Below are 22,346 nucleotides of genomic sequence, written 5' to 3'. Positions count from 1 at the left end.
AAAATGGGGGGGGGGGGGTCGCATTATACATTATTTACAGTAATCATTGAGATTTTATCTGCTTTAAAAATGGGGAACAGGAAAGGGACCTTTAAAATACCTGCAGTAAAACTAGATAGAACCGAGTTCTTGCCTCATCTGTTTTGTTCAGACTATTATTTTGTTGTAGTCGTAAAGTAAATATAAAATCAAATGAGCAGTCGCTGTGGAACCTGGAGCTCCCAGTACCTGATGTTTATCTGATCAAATTAATATAAATGTAACAGGCTTGGATTTACATCAGGACAGCAGGGCTGCAATGAAAGTAATGTAGATCCTGTCTGAGTTCAGTCGTCTGTGCTGCTGGTACTACACAGTGCTGTTTAAACGTTTTAATGCATTTTATTACCAATAGTTTTGCACATGTTTATAATTGCAACTGAAGTTGGATTTTGTGCAGTTGAACCAGATCTGGAAGATTATACTGTAGTCAACACTTGGGAGGCCAAAAGTAACTTAATACCAAAAATATGCAACTACATATCTTGAGAGATAATCTTAAACGAAAACAAAGATGCTGATCAATGTTTTAAGGGACAGGAATATTAAAAAAATATAGTGATATGAATAATTATCCAACCAAACCATTGCTCTTTCAACTGACACATGGCCGATCATTTAATTACTCAGTCTTAGATTGATACCAAATAATTTAAATCGGGGGGGGGGTGGGAGAGGGGCAATTGAAATTGATAAAGCAATCATGAATTTAGAAACGGAATTACGGAAAGTATGCCAATAATTGCAAAATGAAAAGTTAGGATAGAAAATTACAAGTTTTAAAACACTGGAACAAAATTATTTCTCGTATTTAAAGGCAACTGGGGTTACACCAGGAACAGGAGATCGCTATCACATTTCATGAGTGGCAGATGTTACTAATTTGGAGGATAAAATTGTTGCAGATGTATGGAAATTAGATTTTTGTTATTTTGTAAGTTGTTCTAAACCCTATTCTCTAATCAACTTTTCAGGATTCAACAAGTGGTATTACCTCCATTATTAAACATTTAAAATAATTTACAACAGTGGTTTGTCCCCTCACGCTCCCCCCACTTAAGCTCACATTCCACCCAAAGCAACCCTTTGGCCATTGCGATGGTGCTCTGTGATGGGTAAGGGATGGCTTAAGGTGGTGTGTGAGTGGAGTGGAAAGAAAAAGTTTGAAAACCACTGTTTTAATCGCACCTAATCATTATGTGGACGGTTTCATGGCTCCAAAGGAAATGGGCCAATGGCAATTTTTCTCAAGCAAAATATTTCAGGAACATTTGGGTCTGGTGCAGTGGTTCTCAACCTTCCCTTGATCACATGCCACCTTAAGCAATCCCTTACTAATCACAGAGAACCAATGGCATAGGGATTACTTAAGGTAGAATGTGAGTTGGGGGGGGGGGTGGAGTTTGAAAACTGCTTATTTAGAACATCGAATCCTACAGCAGAGTACAGGCACTTTGGCCCAATGTTGTGATGACATAATAACCTACTTTAACAAATGCCTGGAATTTCCCCACTGTATAATCATCTGTTTTTCTCAGTTCCACATACCTGTCTAATCATTTCTTAAAAGATCCTATTGAATCAGTCTCCACCACCATTGCTGGCATCCTGTGCACCCATCTTTGTGTGAGAAAACTTGCCTCTTACACCTCCCTGTACTTATTCCCAAGCACCTTGACATTATGCCCCTTTTCAGCCCTGTTAGAAAGAAAGAAACCTCTGGCCAACCACACAGTCAATACTCCTCATCCTCCGTTGCTCCAAGGACAAAAGCCCAGTTTCCATCTACCTGCCCTCATAAGGCATGCTCTTCAATCTATGCAGCGTACTTGTAAATCTTCTCTCTACGGCATCCAGATCCTTCCTGTCATGAGGTGACCAGAACTGAACACAATATTCCAAGAGGGATCTAGGTCTCATCCAGAAAGGCAAGGTGCACAGGACCTATTGTGGATATTTCTGGCCACCGCACTCCAGGAAGCATGTGTTCACGCTGGAGAGAGTGCAGAGGAGAATCAGCAATTGCTGGGATGGAGGGAACTGGAGGATTTTCGTTATCAGGGAGAGAATGGATAGGCTGGGTTTTGTTTTCCTGGCATGAAATCAACGGAGCACAATGTTCCAAGTGGGGTCTCACGCAGCTGCAACATTACCTCGGGCCTCTTAAACTCAATCCCACGGCTAATGGAGACCAACAGACAATATGCCATCTTAACAATGCCATCAACCTGTGCAGCAGTTTTGAGTGTCCTATGGACATGGACCCCATGATCTCTCAGTTCCTCCGCACTGCTCAGACTCTCCCCATTAACATTGTCTTCTATCTTCAAATTTGACCTCCCAAAATGAACCACTTCATGCTTTTCTGGGTTAAGCTCCATCTGTCACTTCTCAGGCCCAGCTCTGCATCCTATCAATGTCCCTCTGCAATCTCTGGCGACTATCCACAACACCAGCTTTGTGTCATTCGCAAACCCACCCTTCCACTTCCTCCTTCAGGTCATTGAGGGCAATAATTAATTTATTTAGCGTTTCTACCATTAAACAAAGTGATGATAGATTAGAATTTTACATGTTTTTATTCCCGTACTTACAGTTCTAAATATATGTGAAGTTTCACCAAACATTTGTGGTCCTGGACTCTGCATTAGTCAGCAAGTTGGATACACATGCAACTGTGATGCAGGTTATCGTCTGGATAACCATCAAAAGAAGTGTGTAGGTAAGAACTATGCTCGAATTATTCCCCCCACCACCCCCTCACCCCCTCCCCCCTCTCTGTCCCATCAACAGCTGGGATGATCGTATGATAACTTCAATAACTTTCTTGTTTGGGATGTTTTAACTGTGCTCTAAATAAGTACAGTAGAAGTCTAAAAATCTAGATGCCTGAAATCTGACCACCCTAGAATCCGGACTTTTCAAAAACTTAGCGGGCTTGGGTGTGCGTAAGCATCACAAATGCACGGCGGCAATGAGCGAACGCACTTGTTTTTACTTTATTTTTCTTTAAAACCACTCATTTTGCATCCGTATTTGCTAATGAATAAACAATCAAAATTGACCTGCTCATCTCTTCTTTATTCTTCCGTAAACTTGAATTTTAAAACTACTGCCCGAGAATGCGGAAAATCCAGACCGTCTCAATCTCCGAACAGTCCAGATTTTATGACTTCTACTTGAACAGCATTGATCAGATTATGTAACAAATTGTTTAAATTTATAATTTCTTTGCATAATTCCAGCTGACTTTGTTAGAAATATTCCTTAATTTCTATTAGTACAGTAAATATTATGGACGGATCATTGAGAAATTATTGTTTAATGTAATTACTTTATTTTCTCCTGTATAAAAGCCACTTGCCAAGAAATTAGTCAGACCTCTCATTAGTCAGCATGAGGATTTATGGGAGCTCTAACAAGTACTTATGGGACCACCGCTGGAAAATTCAGTAATGGGGGAGGGCCAAGACGTTGTGCCCTGCTGAAGTGGCTGTGGGGCAAGGATCAGGCGGGGGAGAGACTCCAAGCTATGCTGGTGGATTAATATTCCATCGTTGGCCAACCTGCTGGAGGAATTCAGTGGGCCAGGCAGCAATCAGTGGGAGAAAAAGAATGATCATCCTTGTGGGCCGGAACCCTTCATCAAGTTTGATGAAACGTACCAACTCCTTGCAGACAGCACCGGATTTCAAACCCGATCTGCTGGCGCGGAAATAAGGTTGCTGCGTGAACCGTGCTGCCTGTCAAGCACAAAAAAAATGTGCTGATACCACCTGATACATAGCGCGGGTGCATATCCTTCCAGGGACATTGAACTTGAATGATCAATGCAGAAAACAATTCTGTGCACATTCACTGTACGTTCCATTTTGGATACAGCTAAATTTAGCCTAGAGGGAATTCATGTCTTCGATTCAGTAGAAGGTAAACATTCCACAGGTTGGAGGCTTTGTTTCATTCCTCATCTAATTAATTTAAATTCCGAGATGAAATCTGAACACCTTTTCTAAAAAAATTAAGTATTAATCAATAATAAACCATACAATAAAAAAATACAAATTAAGAAAAAAAACAATACATTCATGATATTTTATATGTAAATAATACCCCCTACAATCCGCCCCACCCCCTACCCTAACCCATCCATCCCTCCCCAACCCCCCCTCTAAACTACCCCAAAAAGAGAATCGAAAGAAAGTGGAGATTACAAAACATAAAACTCATCTATTAGTTACCATGGTTTGGAACGACACCACTAATGTGCGGAAAGGGGATTTAATTATTCAACCCCATATAATCTAAATACGGGCTCCAAGTTTTAACAAGAAAAGAATAATTATTACGTAAATTATATGTTATCTTTTCCAACGAAATACAGGATCTCATTTCCAAATGCCATCGCTGAATATTCAAGTTAGTCTCATTTTTCCAAGTAATTGCCAAACACTTTCTAGCCACAGCTAAAGGCAGTCTCGAAAAAGCAATTTGAAATTTATTTAATTTTAACTCCAATCTCTTAATAGAACCCAACAAAAATACTAAAGGATCAAGTAGCTTCTAAAAATTCCTTAAATCTATTCCAAAAAGGTTTCACTGTCTAACAAAACCAAGTAGAATGTAAGAAGGAGCCGACTTCCTTATGACATCTAAAACATAAAATATGAAGTAATAAATGTATATTTCCATAATTTCACCAGAGGTAAATATAATTGATGAATAAAATTATAATAAACCAATCGATACCTTACATTTACAATTTTAGTCATACTGTCCTCACATAGATTCATCCAATCATCCTGAGAAACAGATACAGCCGAATCTTTTTCCCATTTTAATCTAGATTTATGAACATCTGGTTTAAGCTTTTTATTCTGTAATAAAGCATAAATCTCAGATATGAATCCTTTCTTGCCAACTTCAGTAAGTAAAATTTCAAATTTAGACCGTCTAGGTAACCGTAAAGTACGCCCAAAATTCTCCAACAATAAAGCTTTAATTTGATAATAAGAAAAAAGAGTATTCGAAGGTATATCAGAAATCTAAACACCTTTTCATCAATTTAGGCCTCTGGGTTACTCGACCAGTAACATAATTATTTTCTTAAGAAACTCCACTATGTCATTTAATGTAGATTTCACTATTTCACAATTGGAAAATATCTGCATCTAAACCTATTTAACTTATACTCTGTGATATGGCCAAAAGTTAGTTAAGACTCAGCCAGAAAAATTATGGAAATTGTCACTGGCAGTGCATTCGAATGGGTTGTAACCAATGGCCTGTTCAGTGATGGCTTGTTCGCTCCTGTCTTTGGAATAGTCTTGTTCCACTGACAGACCAAAGACCTGAGGAGAGAGTGACTGGCCTTGGCATCTTGCCAGTACTTAACTGAATGTGATCCACTGTCGAGGAGCTGTGGTAAAAACCAAAAGCAATGAGCAGTGAGACAAAAAACACTTCAACATTCGGAGTCATGCCATGCACAAAGAGGAATGGATCTAGCTGCTTATCAATCACACCAGTCCCAGGATGATACTGCAGCAGTGTCGTGCTGCTGCCAGCTCCAACTGCTTCATCAATGATGTTTGGTCATAAGATTGGAAACATGGATGCTTGCTGTTGATTGCATGATGGGTCGATTCCATTTGCAACACGTTAATAGGCAAAGCAGCTCATGCCTGGCTGAATACAGCTCCAACAGCTCTCAAGGAGCGGAATATCATCCAGGACACATTTGCTGGTCCCATCCTATGCCATGGGGGCTCTGTAGTTAGTAAGGAACTACTTAGGGTGGTACGTAAGTAGAAAAAAAAGGTTGAGAACCACTGTTCTACAACGTATGTACAAAGTGACGCTAGAGGGGTAAGCACCCCTAGATCTTTGAGCCTGCTTCACCATCCGAATCAATCGTGGCTGATCTGAATATGAACTGAACCCTGCATTCTTATTTACCCTCTGAAAACTGCGTCACGAGTTTGTTCTCTGTCCCCCTTTGTGACAGAATTGTGTTATTATTAATCATTAGGGAAATTAAATATATATTTCTTAGAAAAAGCTTTGTGGGTGGACAGGGACACAGACACATACACAGAAACCATTTTGAGGGACAAAATATCTACTGGTTCATTGTTGGTTGAAGCTATGTAAACAGCCATAAAACCTGGAGTGATTGTCCATTGAAATGTGGAAGACAACTCAGAGAAACACCTGTATAATCTGTTCAAACAAACAGGCTTTTGTTTCAATGACCCGTGCAGATAGGTGAGAGGAATTGGCTCGTCAATGCTTTTGGGAGAGAAGAACTTCAAACAAAATAAAATACAGCAGTGATGTCATGTGCTAAAGACATTTCAGAAAGACTTCTTTAATAGTACACAAAAAAACATCCCTCTAGTGGGAGAGGTTCTGTTCTTATTCTTATTGAGATACATAAATCAGTGGCAAGGAAGAGCCACTTCAGCTGTCTCTTTGAAAAGAGGACAGTTTCACAGTGTCCATTTTGATATGGCCACTTCATGTAACCCTTGCTGGGGTTTGTGAAATAATTGTGGATGAAAAAACAATTTCTGAAACCTCCACGCAAGAGAGGGAACTCATTTGTATGTTGAAACAATTCTCTGAAAACAAACCTACAAGAATTTGTGAGTTTCAGAACTTTTGAACAGTAGTAAAGACTTTGAATTTCAACACAAAATCTTCCTGAGTCTGAACTTTAAAATCATCTCTTCAGAATTATGCCCAAACTGTAATGGTTTGGGTTTTGCTACACACACACACACACACACACACACACACACACACACACACACACACACACACACACACACACACACACACTGGGGTTACGTTAAAGTTATGTTTAGAGTTAAATAAGAAGTGTTATGATATTAGTAGTTATTAATAAAATTTACTGTTTTGAAAATACCAATGTCTGGGTGAATTTCTATTGTTGCAGGTCCAACTCGTAACACCCTTGAAAATATTTAAAATTCTGCTTCTATTAACCATATAACCATATAACAATTACAGTATGGAAACAGGCCATCTCGGCCCCTCTTGTCCATACCGATTCAAGTGATCTCTAATCTCACTTACCTGCACCCTACCCATAACCCTCCAATCCCCTCACATCCATGCATCTATCCAACCTTTTCTGAAATGACAAAATTGACCTTGCTGCAACCATGTCTTCCGGAAGGTCATTCCACTCAGCCACCACTCACTGAGTGAAGAAGCCCCCTCTCATATTACTTCTAAACATTTTCCCCCTAACCCTTAACTCATGAACCCTCATTCCAATCTCCCCTACCCTCAAGGAGAAGAGCCTATTCACATCTACTCTGTCTATCCCCCTCATAATTTTAAATACCTCTATCAAACCCCCCCCCTCAGCATTTGAAAAAGAAAGATCACTCTGAGATATTCACCTTATCCCTGCCCTTAAATGGGTGACCCGTCATGTCTAAGCAGTGACCCCTTTGTTGAGGAGTCTTCCATGAGGAAACATTTATGCTATTAAACTCCCACCCCCTCAGGATCTTGCATGTTTCAATCAAGTCTCGGTTCACTCTTCTAAATTCCAAGGAATTTGAGCTTAGCTTGCCTAACCTTTCCAAGTAAGGAAACCCTTACTAAGTAAGGCCCAGCATGCCTTTTCTGGATTGTCCTCAAAACATTAATATCCTTCGTTAATTCAGGAGACAAATTCTGTTCATATTATCTAAATGTGGTCTCACCAACACTTCATATAACTGAATTCCTCCTTCAATTGGAATTCAATTTCCTGAACTATAAGAAATAACATTATTTTAGCTTTCTGAATAATTTGATGTTTACATATTTTGTGTTAACCATTTGCAAACTATGATCTGGACACACAGATCCTGGTGCATCTCAGAGCTCTCAATTTTAGACATACAGCACAGTAACTGGCCACTCTGGCCCAAAGGCTGATGCTGCCCAATTAAACCCATGTGACTAATTCACCTACTCTCCTTTGCAAAGGCCATATGTCTTTGGGATGTGGGAAGAAACCAGAGGAGCCGGAGGAAACCCATAAGGACACGGGGTGACCATGTAAACTCCTGAAAGGCAGCGCCGGGTTTGATTCTGGGTTATTGGCATTGTAATAGTGTTGCGCTAACTGCTACACTCACTGAGCAGCCCCAGATTTTCTCCCAAAATCAACGATCGGGACCAGACATGGGTTCGAATCCCGCGCTGTCTGTAAGGAGTTTTTCCATTTGCCCCGTGTCTGCATGGGTTTTATCCAGGGCCTCTGGTTTCCTCCCACCCTTCAAAAATGTACCGGGGTGTAGGTTAATAGGGTCTAATTTGGGCAACACGGACTTGTGGGGCCGAATTGGCCTGTTAGAGTACTGTATATCTAATTTTTTTTTAAATAGTTCAGTGCAAGCATTGATTTAATCAAGTAAAATCAAAACCGAACTCCAAGATCAGAAAAAAATTATGCCAAAGCTGTAAACTTGGATAAAAACATAATATGCCTGATCTTTTTCATAAAACCAGGCCAAATTTATCATTGATTTCTCACTCCTAATTTATAAGCCGACGTAGTGGAACATGATGTCGAAGATTTTTCTGTGTAGATCATGGCCCATTGCCATGTAATAGGGGAGCAATGAAAAACCCTGGTTCTTCAGTCTAACATCATGTACAAATCTGGAGTAGAAAATGCAGCATCTGTTGTGGCTCTCAGGAAATGTTGGCCTCACTGGGGTTTAGAACAGCCACATGCAGATAAACAGTTCCTCCCATCACACTACATACCGCTGAGCAGACACAGCCCAGTACCTCACAGGCAAAACTCTCCCCACCATGAAAACCTATGTAAGATGCAGCAGACGGAAAGCAGCAGCTATCAATGACCCACAGCGTCCAGGGCATGCTGGCCTCTGCCTGCTGTGAAGTTAGAGAGAGGGTTGGTGTGAGATAATGGTTATGTGATTTGATATGATGCACAGTGTGAGAGTTTATTCTCATATATATAAGTAACAATGCACCAAAATTCTTACCTGCTGCACCCACAGAGTACGCAAGCTACACAATATCTGTAATATATAAAAGGTTTGCATACCCGTTAGCGCAACACTGTTACAGCGCCAGCGATCGGGACCGGGGTTCAAGTGTGTAAGGAATTTGTACCTTCTCCCCATGTCTGTGTGTGGGTTTGCTCCCACCATTCGAAAACATGCCAGGGGTGGTGGTGGGTGGGGGGGTGCGGATATAGGTCAATTGAGTGTAATTGGGCGACATAGCCTGTTACCCTGCTGTATTTTTTTAGAAGGGTAAATCAATAAATATTAATAGGTGCAGTTGGTGCAGGACAGATCTTTGCGAGTCCCAGAGTTGTTTATAGACAGATTAGTTCAGGGAGGTTCAAGAGCCTTTGGGGGCGGGGGGGGGGGGGGGGCGAGAAAAATGTTCCCAAACCTAGACATTCTGGACCTCAGGCTTCTGTAGCAGGTTCTTGAAGGAAGCAGCGAGATGAGATTGTGACCAAGGTAATGGGGATCCTTTATGATGTTGGCTGCATTGTTGGGGGAAGGTGATTGCATTGAATAACTGGATCCTGAAAGACTGGTGATGAGGAACAGAGAAGGTTCAAAATTCCGATTTACTGTCAGATATCACATACAACCACGAGATTCTTCTTCCTTTGGGCCAGGCAGAAAATCTCCTTATCAGTAGTTCAGAAATTAGATTCAAGAAGATAAAAATACAAAAGAGAGAAATAGAAACAAAAATGAAATGTAAGCAAACTGACTGTGCAATACAGAAAATAAATGTTGAATACTAAATAAAGTGCAAAGTAAGAGTCCTTAAATGAGTCCCTGATTGAGTTCGTTGTTGAGGAGTCTGATGGAGGAGGGGGAGCAGCTGTTCCTGATCCTTACTTGTGGCCACTTAGACCTTTTTCTTGATGGTAGCAGTGAGCACAGAGCATGTCTCAGGGCAGCGTGGATCCTTGGTGATTGCTGCCGCTCTCCACAGTAGCATTCCACGTCGATGTTCTCGATGGTGGGGAGAGTTTTGCCTGTGATGTGCTGGGCTGTGTCCATCACGTTTTGCAGGGCTTTCCTCTCAGCAGTATGGGTGCCCCCACGTAGTGTGGGGTAAGGGGTGGCCAGATGCTGATTGAGGTGGAAATGAGTGGAAGGGTTGGCGTGGCTCATTTCAGGAGGCTATCTGACCCAAAGCCCCTCCCATCGTCAAGAAGAAACATCATTAAAAAAATTCATGAAGAGAGTTTCATCTCAGTCCTCTTGAAGAGCTTCAATCCTGTGGTGAAGACCGTTGTTCCTGCATTAAGTGCAGTCCATCAGTAAATCCATCAATTGCCACTTTGAGTCAGACTTCACTCTTCCAGGCGTTATTCCCAGGAATGAGAAAGACTTTTGATAATTCAGACATTATATAATAATTGAATCCATAGATTCAATGGAGAAGTTTCAACCCCATTCTCCTGACCTATAATGTTTGTAATGCTGGATCTTGCATTCAGAATGTTGGAACCTGAGTATTAATTCAATCAAGAAAAATCAAAACATAAGCTCAGAAAAATCATCCCAGTGTAGGAAAACTTGGATTTTAGCCTTCAATATACACAGAGTATCTGCCTGCTGCTTCATATCGGTCCCAAGAACAGTGGGTTTTCAACCTTTTTTTCACCAAGAGGAAAAACCTTCCCTGCCTCATAACAGGACTACGGCGGATGCCATCTTACCGGCTCCACACAAAGCCCTGGAACATCTGGACAGCAAAGATGCATTCATCAGTACGCTCTTTATCAACTGCAGTTCAGCATTTAACACGATCATCCCTTCAAAACAGATCAGCAAACTCCAAGACCTGGGAGTTAACACCCCACAGTGTAATTGGATCCTGGATTTCCTTACCTCCAGACCACAATTAGTGAGGATTGGTAAGAACTTCTCCCCCACAATTTCCATCAGTAATGGAGCACCACAGGGCTGTGTTCTTAGCCCCTTGCTCTACTCACTTTACACTTGTGACTGTGTGGTTTGGTACAACAAAAAATAACACCATCTACAAATTTGCCGACAATACCACGGTAGTGGGTTTTATAAAAAGGGGTGATAAGTTAGCATACAGGAGGGAGATTGAAAACCTGACTGGATGGTGCAACAACAACAACCTCATGCTCAATGTCACCAAAACTAAGGAGCTGAGTGTTGACTTCAGGAAAGCCAGAGGTGTACGATCCAGTGATCATTGGGGGATCAGAGGTGGAGAGGGTCTTTGGAGTCACTATCTTGGAGGATCTTTCCTGGACCCAACACACCAATGGCATTGTGCAAAAGCACATCAGCATTTCTACTACTTCCTCAGGAGTTTGTGGAGGTTTGGTACTGGCATTGGAAACCCTGGCAAATTTCTACGGAGGTGTGGTGGAAAGTGTGTTGACCAGCTGCATCAAGGTCTGGTATGGGGACACCAATACCCCAGGACATAAAGCTCACCATAAGGTAGTGGACACACACCAGGATATCACAGGCAAAACCCTCCCTAGTATCGAGAACATCTACAGGGAACACTGCTATTGGAGAGCAGCACCAATCATTAAGGATCCACACCACCCAGCACATGCTCTGTTCTCGCTGCTGTCATCAGGAAGTAGGTGGTAGGTGCCACAAGACTCCCATCACCACCAGGTTCAGGAACCCTCCACCATTAGACTCCTCAATGACAAACTCAATCAGAGACTCATTTAAGGACTCTTCCTTGTGCACTTTATTGATTTTCTTTTTGTTCTCTCTGTATTTCAGTTTGTTTACATTCATAATCTGTTTACAGTTCTTTGTTTGTTTACACGTTTAAGCTGGAGCACAGTTTATTTTTTTTTCACTGCCTTTCCGAGGTAATTCTGTTGGGTCCGCAGGTGAAAAATGAATCTCGGGGTTGTATGTGATGCCATGTATGCACTCTGACAATGAATCTGAAACCTGAATCTGAACCCTTGATTTTCCTTTTATCCATGTACCTGTCTAAGAATCAAAGGTCAAATGTAGATATTTTGAATTATCACCTTCACAAACATTTCAAGCAGTGGTTCTCAACCTTTTTATTTCCCCACTCACATACCACATTAAGTAATCCCTTACTCCCCACAAGGACATGTGAGTGGAGGGAGAAAAGATTGAGAACCACTGACTTAGAGCATTCTTATCAACGACACTTTCTGTGTTTTTTTTAATTACACAGACGTCAATGAATGTGAACAAGCCAACCTATGCCATGGACATCGCTGTATCAATGTTCCAGGGTCTTACCGGTGTGAATGTGAGGGAGGCTATGAATTGACCAGTCTAGGACAGTGCAGTGGTAAGTAAAATCATTAACTACTGTCAGATTATGGCCCTGATTGTTGTGGAATCGTGATAGATCAGTTTTGGGCGGCTGTTAAAATGGAACAGTGACACGGAATTTTCCTCTTTGCACCTCGCCAAGTTTTATCACTTTTATGGTTCCATCCTTTTTTTTACTATGATTAGAACAATAGATTTCAGATTTCAGGAGCCAACGTTTTTGATTGGCATGACCAGAGCGATCTTGCGGTTTGAATAAGTTAACTGGAGATGTCCAGCTACAAAACAGATATGATCTTGTCAGTTCTGGGAATCCACCATTGAAAGTACATCCCTTGAGCAACTTTAGTGAGGGGTGGGGGGGGGGGGGGTCACAATCTCTGATCGTGAGATTCTGCTGACGGTGAATCTGTCTGACGTACGGCAGACTTCAGGAAATTTCGTGTAATATTGCACCCTGTTTTATCAGGAATCTTGACTGAGTAGAAAATGCACTTGAGCGCTAACTGCCACTAGAAAATTTAAATGGCATTGGATAAAAAGCCCACCTTCCTCCAGCAGAACGCAAATATTATGATCCCACGACAATGAAAAGAGATTGGGCAGAGGGATGGTGGCATGACTTATGTTTTACCTTAAATTGTGCTGTTACAGCTCTGTAAACGGGGGGGGGGGGGGGGGCATAGGGAAGGGGGGGGAACTTAAAATATTTTAAAAAGGATTAATTTGATTAATTTGACTGATTTTGATGAATGCCATAATCTGAATCATGGCCTCCTGAGAAGGCTTCAGGTCTTGCTGAATGTCAACTCATAGAAAGCAGTGAATGGGTTGGTAAAATGCAGAAAGTTAAAAATCAAAGCTGGAAACGTGAAATAAAGACAGAAAATGCTGGACGCACTTAGCAAGTCGGGCAGTATAGGAGCTAAATTATTTATATTTGACCCCGTAGACACGCACGCACACACACCTCTGGAAGATCAAACTTTGCAGTTGTTTTAGATACTTTACTTATCGTTGGAGTTCTGAGGCAAAGATAGTTTAAGCAATTAAAATTTGAGCTAGTTAAGGGTATTAATTAATTAATTATTAGCTACATTATGAGCCAGAAAATGAAACAGAAACACTATCTAATCGAGTTAATTGAGTTTACGTAAAGTTTGTAAGTTGGAATTTTGAGAAAATAGGACACTTCTAAGATATTATTTTCACTTGGATGGTCCTCTTGCATTTTATTTCTTAATAAAACTATTTTACAAATTTTAATAAAGAGCGTATACAAACAAAAAGGGTTCAATTCAATAAGATGATATGGACAGTTGCACAAGCTAAACATGACATTCCATATATCACTAACACACATAAATTGCAAGTCATATCCTGAATTCATCTAGGTAGATATACCTTAGAAAAAAAAATCTAATAAAACAAAAAAGGAGGAAGGAAAATAACGGAGGAAAAACTCAGACCCCTTACTTAAATAATTATTTGCCAGATGCTGGCACATGACTAGTATTAAAATGAAAACAAAGATTTTTAAAAATTCTTGCATTTTATTTTTAAATGGAAGAAAATAACGTACACTCCCAACCTTCCAGTTATTTCGAGTGAAATTTCTTAGTGCTGAACCAGCCAATCATCGGAACCACATTATGGCTTGATTGGTTCATTCAGTGCTCCTCTACTTACGATGGGGGTTCTGTTCCGAGAAACCCATCGTACGTGGAAAAATCGTAGGTCGGAAAAGGTTGCTGCACCGACCGAACATCATCGCCCAGCTATGTGCTCAGACCACATACAGCTGGGCAAATTTATCAGAACGGGTGTCAGAATCAGGTTTGTTGCCATGAACCTGTGTCACAAAATTTTGTTTTGCGGTGGTAGTATTGTGCATGACAGGTGGAAAATTTAAATACAAGATTTAACACGTAAGTAATGAGTGAAAAAGAGAATTAAGTGAGGTAGTGCCTATAGGTTCATTGTCCGTTCAGGAATCTGTTGGCAGAGGGGGAAGAAGCTGTTTTTGTAATGTTGGGGGTGCATCTTTAGGCACCTGAACCTCCTTCCTGATGGTAGCAGTGAGAAAAATGGCATGGCCTGGATGGGAGGGTCCTTGATGAAGCTTTCTTGAGATGCCGCCGCTTAAAGATATTCTTAATGGAGTGAAGGCTAATGCCCATGATGGTGCTGGCCAAGTTTACAACCCTCCTGACACGGTTATTACAACCACGGACTTCCATTGTACTAGACCCTGCGCTTCCAGACTGAGGCTGCAAAGTCACCTTCATGAACTGGACAACAACGGGTCTTCTTTGAAGCGAAGGGCAACCAACAATAAATATTATATGGACAGTCAGATGCAATGAACTTGAACCATTGGATTTTAATTCAAGGCATGTCATTGCATAAAGATGAGGTTGACAGCTATATGAGACATCTGCTTTTCCATAACTGCTTATGTCTTGCCCATCACTACCCTTACAATATATCTATTGTACTCCAAACCTCTATCTCTTCACTGCTGTGAAATCAAGTTCAACTTTATTGTCGTGTACAGCCCGACCAAACAGCATTTCTCTGGACTACAGAGTACACAGCACGTAATATTCACACATATACGTATATATATATATATATATATATATATATATTTGGATGATTTACTCGGTTACAGGATACTGCTCATCACCGACCGAATGCCTTCTTCCTGAAGGCATTGGGTCAAAGACCCTGTGATTCTAGAGATGAGGGGGTTAGTCTATGAGGAGAGATTGAGTCGTCAAGGACTGTATTCGCAGGAATTTAGAAGAATGAGAGGGGATCTTATAGAAATATAAAATAGATAAGATAGAGGTCAATAAGTTGTTTCCATTGGTGGGGGAGACTAGAACTAGGGGACACAGCCACAAGATTCAGGGTAGTAGATTTAGGAAGGAGATGAGGTGGATCTGCTTGTCCCAGAGGGTGGTGAATCTGTGGAATTCTCACCCATGGAAGCAATAGAGGTACCTCAATGAATATATTTAAGACAAGGTTGGATAGATTTGTACATAGAAGAGGAAATTAGGGCAGCTAGTTTTGATCGGTCATTGAATGGCGGAGCAGGCTCGACGGGCTGGATGGCCAACTTCTATTTCTTATGTTCTTATGTGAGATGGATGGTAATGATCCTTTAAGCTCTACATAAGCAATACTCCCAGTGAATGTCGTCAGTAGAGGAATGGGAGACACCAGTGGTTTCCTCCGCCATTCTAATGATCCACTGTCCTGAAATCGAGTCCAATGCCATATTACACACTGAGGCAGCCAGGCAGGACACTCCCCATTGTGCGCCTGTAAAATGTTGTCAAGATAGGAGCCGCTAATAATAAGATCTGATTGTGTCTTGAGCACCAGAGTTCCACCTGTGCACGGTAACATTGCTTGCTGCCTTCTGATATCCTTGTCACAACTTAATGTCTTGATCTATGTTTGTGCCCAGTAGCACAATCAACCATCCATAGTTTTGGTATCCAAGTCATTCATAAAAATTGTCAAGCGCAATGAGGTCCCACTACCAATAACTATGCCGCAGCCCGTGATCAATCATGAAAACCCTCTTTATGCCGACTCTCTGCTCCCTGTTGCCAGGCCAATCTTCCATCCACATCAATACGTTATTTCCTGCACCATCAGGTTTTATTTTTCCATATTAACCTTCATGCAGCACCTTGTTTCTTTTTTAATTGGCTTCTGGCTCAGGATTAGCGACTTGTACTGATTACAGCAGCACGGTTGGCGTAGCGATTGGCGCAACGCCTTTACAGCGGTTGGCGTAGCGATTGGCGCAACGCCTTTACAGCGGTTGGCGTAGCGATTGGCGCAACGCCTTTACAGCGGTTGGCGTAGCGATTGGCGCAACGCCTTTACAGCGGTTGGCGTAGCGATTGGCGCAACGCCTTTACAGCGGTTGGCGTAGCGATTGGCGCATCGCCTTTACAGCGGTTGGCGTAGCGATTGGCGCAACGCCTTTACAGCGGTTGGTGTAGCGATTGGCGCAACGCCTTTACAGCGGTTGGCGTAGCGATTGGCGCAACGCCTTTACAGCGCCAGTGATCGAGGCCAGGGCTCAAATCCCTCACTGTCTGTAAGGAGTTTGTACATTCTACCCCCCCCCATGTCTATGTGGATTTTCCCTGGGGGCTCCAGTTTCCTCCTACCCTTCAAAATGTACCGGGGGGTGTGTAGGTTGATGGGGTGTAAATTGGGCGGCACGGCCCCATGAGCCTAAATGGCCTGTTACCATGCTGTATGTCTAGATTTAAATTTGTTCTCTATGCGAGGTGAGGCCATTTTCCAATTTTAAATTTAGACGTACGGCATGGTAGCAGGCCATTTCGGCCCACGGGCCCATGCCGCCCAATTTACACCCAATTGGCCTGCAACCCGGTAGGCTTTTGAAGGGTGGGAGAAAACCGGAGCACCCAGCGGAAACCCACGCAGTCGCGGGAGAGAATGTACAAACTCCTTGCAGACAGCACTGGATTCGAACACCGCTGGCTGGTACGGTGATAACATCACACTAACTACTGTGCTATCCAGTCAGTTCAACCTATCCAAAAGTACAATAAAGTAGTGGAAAATTAAACAAAACATCTAGTCTCAGTCTTCAGCCATTGTCTTCCCGAGTTTCAAGCCAACTGTTGACCATTGTCGGTGAACAGAGCTGAAAAAATTGCAACTTTGAAATTAAAGGATTGATTAATCTTCAGCTGAGCACATGTCGAGAAAAGGAAGATTAACAATGAGGGGGAGGGAGATTAAAAACAACTAAAAAGCAGCTCATGTGATTGAATAGATGATTTGGCAAAATCTCTTCTTGTTGACATACACTAGGCAGTGTAACAAGGAGAGCCAGTTTTACACCCTGTTATTTCCTAATGTAAACTTCTTGGCTTGATGACTCAGTCCTCGAGCACGTCCAAGATACGGTGCTGCCAATTTGGATCAATCCATACATAATGTTTATGAGCTTTTGGTGCAGTCAGAAAAAAAAAAAGTTTTCTCAGTGGTTTTGTCATATGAGACTTCAGCTCAAGTACATCACTAATATCTCCTTCTGTCAGATTTATTTTTTAGCCATACAGCCCAGTAACAGGCCCTTTCAGCCCATGAGCCCATGCCGCCCAATTACACCCAATTGACCTACACCCCCCGGTGCATTTTAAAGAATGGGAGGAAACCAGGGGCCCCCGGGGAAAACCCACGCAGACACAGGGAAGAATGTACGATCTCCTTACAGACAGCACGGGATTCAAACCCCGGTCCTGATGGTTGGCGCTGTAACCGTATTGTGCTAACTGCTACGCCAACCGGTCCATCCAGTAAATAATGTTAATAATAAATACAAGCATTATTATTTGTTTCACAAAAGATTCTGGGAATTTTTTTTTAATGAATTTTGGTTGATATTCATTTGTAATTAAAACTTTGCGGAACAGTTTTTTTAAAATAAGAAAATTGGGAAGGTTACAGCTTCAAATGCAGTTATGATGTTGTGTCTGTTTCAGATAAGAATGAGTGTTTGACTTCTGGTATTTGTGCCAATGGGAAGTGCATTAACATGGACGGTTCTTACAGATGCACCTGTAACCAAGGGTTTGAACCTACGACAGACCAGAAGAGCTGCAGAGGTTTGTGAACATGTTCCGACGAATCCAATGAAATCTTGAGCTTTTGATCCATGTGGTAGTACAGGCAAACCCTGTATAACACGGTTAATACGCTCCAAGCAAGTTCAGTGTTATGGAAAACCGCACTGTTCAAAGTATTATTTCAATGCACTTTAATGTAATACATATAAAACTGATCTTTATTGGCAAGAGATCGTTTATTTATTTGTCTAATGTAGATTTGTGCTAAATTGCCCACATGAGACTTTCACCAAAGTTAGATCAGTACCACCGCTGGATCATGCGGGGAGCCAGATCACAGCGGGGACAGCAATAACTTTCAACGCAGCCACTTCACTCTCTCTTCCTCAGCAGATTCCAGGGGTTCCACTCCATACAACCTGGCATTGTTCAGTGGTTTGGAAACTCACTGGTCTGCCACATCAGAGCAGAGATGAAAGAAAAGCAAATTCCCATCAGTGTAAGGCAGCGTTCTGCGGGATAGTTCAGGGAGCCCGATCACAGTGGAGACGGCTCAGTGCCTAGATTTCAAATATTTTGAACTAGCGTCTAGCAAAGTATTATTGCTAAAGACAGCCCACGCTGTCAGACATGAGACAGCAGAAAAGACTACAGAAGCAAGTAAACAGCTTCTTTATTAACCCTTTGTTACACTAGCGGGAGTGATGGGATTAAAGAAAGTTCTCTTCCCTGAGCCCCACATACTCAAAGTATCGGAGTGTTCGCCAAACATTTATACACCTTTCGGGCAGGGACTTCATGGGACCCTAACAAGTTTCACACGGGCCTCACACACCTGCATTTCATGTTTACCATTACAGGCCTACAAATGTTGTGAGAAAGTTAGAGTGCCCCGAATTATTGACTGACTTGTGAACTTAGTTGTCTTACTGTGACACAGATGTTAAGAAACCCATGTTTGCATAAACAGCAGAAACTGAAAGCCTCACCTAATCCATTAACCATTTCTTAGGCATATTCATAAAACCTATTCTTCCCCGTTATGAGGTGGTTTAAATAGCAGCAACAATAAAACTTTTAACATTGCAAATTTAAAACTGCGAGTCAGAAATTTCAAACCGCATTATACCAAAACCCGCGCTGTTCCAAATCGTGTTATACAGGGTATGCCTGCACTGACTTGTGGTCTTCCTTTACCCAAATTGATGATGTAGATGATTTAGAGTGGTGGTTCTCAACCTTTTTCTTTCAACTCACATCCCATTTTAAGTATTCCCTCTGCCACCGGTGATCTGTGATTAGTAAGGGACGGCTTAAGGTGGTACATGAGTGGGAAGGGAAGGTTGAAAATGACTGCTCTACACCCAATTGTTACTGAAATATTTTGCTTGAGAAAAATGGTCATTGGCCCATTTCCTTTGGAGTTCGGAAACGGTGCACATAATGAGTCAATTAAAACAAGGGTTTTCAAACTTTTTCCTTCCACCCACATCCCACCTTGAGCCATCCCTTACTAATCACAGAGCACCGATAGCATAGGGAACACTTAAAGTGGTAGGTGAGTGGAAAGAACCACTGATCCAATGGAAGTTATGATTTTTTATCTAAGACTTTCCAATTTATTCTCATTTTATTTTATCCAACTTTATCATTGTTTAGTCATGAATTCATTGAGTTTAAACTCTCTGTTTAAGTGTTTCCCATAAATGATTTACCACGAGATCTTTTCATCTATTTTTGTAGTCCATTGCTGCCAACTTGGCCTTCACAACTATGTGATCAGCTTTATTTAAGTTTCAGGGTAGTTTGGGTTTTTCGTCTCTCACTTAAAAATGCTGTGAACACTTTCATCATATCACTGCTCACAATAGGTCGCTTACGGTGACAATGAGTATTAACGTCGTCTCTTTAGGTACGATCAAAGCAAATTTAGACAAAAAAAATCAATTCGATTTTACAGAAGTGATTTCTCACCCTCTTTTCATGTGTAGCCCTAACCCCATTGAACATATTCATTAGAATTCAGGCAGTCCCCGGGTGACAAACGTCCAGATTACAAACAACTTGTACCTATGAACGGGCCTGTTCCCCAATTTGCGTGTGTGCATAATGTTACCTCACAAATGCTAAATAGGAACCGTAAGGACCTCTTCCGCCTTATGTATAAATTTGGCTTATGGACAGACCCAGGTAACTGAACTCATTCGTAACCTGGGGACCGCCTGTACTGATCTTGGCACCATTTACATCAGTGGTTCTCAACCTTTTTCTTCCCACTCACATACCACTTTAGATATTCCCTATGTGTGTCGAAAGATTGTACCTACCTGACTCGTTATGTGCATGGTTTCAGAACTCCAAATGTGCAATGACAATTTTTCTCAAGCAAATTATTTCAGTAACAATTGGGTCCAGAGCAGTGGTTCTCAACCTTCCCTTCCCACTCACATCCCACCTTAAGCAATCCTTTACTAATCACAGAGCACCGATGGCATAGGGATTACTTAAAGTGGGATGTGAGTGAAAAGAAAAAGGTTGAGAACCACTGGTTTACGGAGAGTATGTTCTAGTCTTGAAGTTCTCCCTTACTCTAGTACTGATAAAGTTAAGTTCAGATTTATTGTCAGAGAACATACATGACATCTCATAAAACCCTAAGATTCTTTTTCCTGCGGGCCAGGCAGGAATCTCTACTTCTCGGTAGAGCAAAAATATATAACCATATATAACCATATATAACCACTTACAGCACAGAACAGGCCAGTTCGGCCCTACTAGTCCATGCCGTAACAAATCCCCACCCTCCTAGTCCCACTGACCAGCACCCGGTACATACCCCTCCAGTCCTCCCCTATCCATGTAACTATCCAGTCTTTCCTTAAATGTAACCAATGATCCCGCCTCGACCACGTCTGCCGGAAGCTCATTCCACATCCCCACCACCCTCTGCGTAAAGAAATTTCCCCTCATGTTCCCCTTATAATTTTCCCCCTTCAATCTTAAACCATGCCCTCTAGTTTGAATCTCCCCCACTCTTAATTGAAAAAGTCTATCCACGTTTACTCTATCTGTCCCTTTTAAAATCTTAAACACCTCTATCAAGTCCCCTCTCAATCTTCTACGCTCCAGAGAAAAAACCCCCAGCCTGCACAACCTTTCCCTGTAACTCAAACCTTGAAATCCTGTCAACATTCTTGTGAACCTTCTCTGCACTCTCTCTATTTTGTTTATATCTTTCCTATAATTTGGTGACCAAAACTGCACACAGTACTCCAAATTTGGCCTCACCAATGCCTTGTACAATTTCATCATAACCTCCCTACTCTTGAATTCAATACTCCGATTTATGAAGGCCAACATTCCAAATGCCTTCTTCACCACACCATCTACCTGAGTATCAGCCTTGAGGGTACTATTTACCATCACTCCTAAATCCCTTTGTTGCTCTGCACTCCTCAATTGTCTACCATTCAATGTATATGACCTATTTAGATTTGCCTTTCGAAAATGTAACACCTCACACTTATCTGTATTAAATTCCATCAGCCATTTCTCAGCCCACACCTCCAGCCTTCCTAAATCACCTTTTAATCTACGGTAATCTTCCTCACTGTAAACAATACCACCAATCTTTGTATCATCCGCAAACTTGCTTATCCAATTCTCCACCCCTACTTCCAGATCTTTAATATATATGTGGACCCAGGACCGATCCCCGAGGAACTCCACTAGTCACCGGCCTCCAATTGGACAAACAATTTTCTACCACTACTCTCTGACACCTCCCATCCAACCATTGCTGAATCCATTTCACTACCTCCTTATTTATAACTAATGCCTCCACCTTTTTTCCTAACCTCCTGTGGGGAACTTTGTCAAAAGCTTGACTAAAGTCTAAATGGACAACATCCACAGCTTTCCCTTCATCAACCTTCTTTGTAACGCCCTCGAAAAACTCAATCAGGTTTGTCTAGCATAATCTACCCCTGACAAAACCATGCTGACTACTCCCTATCAATCCCTGTACCTCCAAATATTTGTAAATACCATCCCTCAGAACACTTTCCATCAACTTGCCCACCACAGACGTCAGACAAACGGGCCTATAATTCCCAGGTTTACATTTGGACCCTTTCTTAAACAGCAGAACCACATGTGCCACCCTCCAATCCTTTGGCACCACCCCCATGGCCAGTGACATCCTAAATATCTCTGTTAATTGCCCCACTATCTTTCCACAAGCCTCCCTAAGTGTCCTTGGGAATATTTTGTCCGGTCCCAGAGATTTATCCTCCTTTATCTTTTTCAACACAGCCATCAC

At 41.8% G+C, this 22,346-nt stretch overlaps 1 protein-coding gene across 1 annotated transcript in view; it reads left to right on the top strand.

Annotated features, from left to right (window-relative positions):
- The window catches only part of LOC138753279 (latent-transforming growth factor beta-binding protein 2-like), a 266,073-nt gene that overhangs the window by 155,671 nt on the left and 88,056 nt on the right, over positions 1-22,346 (top strand). The window contains exons 16-18 of the mRNA XM_069916102.1: positions 2,636-2,761; positions 12,289-12,408; positions 17,942-18,064. Of these exons, the coding sequence (XP_069772203.1) occupies positions 2,636-2,761; positions 12,289-12,408; positions 17,942-18,064 (369 nt within the window). The remainder of the gene's footprint in view (positions 1-2,635; positions 2,762-12,288; positions 12,409-17,941; positions 18,065-22,346) is intronic.

The sequence above is a fragment of the Narcine bancroftii genome, chromosome 2 (assembly GCF_036971445.1).
Source record: "Narcine bancroftii isolate sNarBan1 chromosome 2, sNarBan1.hap1, whole genome shotgun sequence".
NCBI lineage: Eukaryota > Metazoa > Chordata > Chondrichthyes > Torpediniformes > Narcinidae > Narcine > Narcine bancroftii.
Note: the sequence above shows the minus strand (reverse complement) of the source record. Positions and strands in the feature narration are given on the sequence as shown.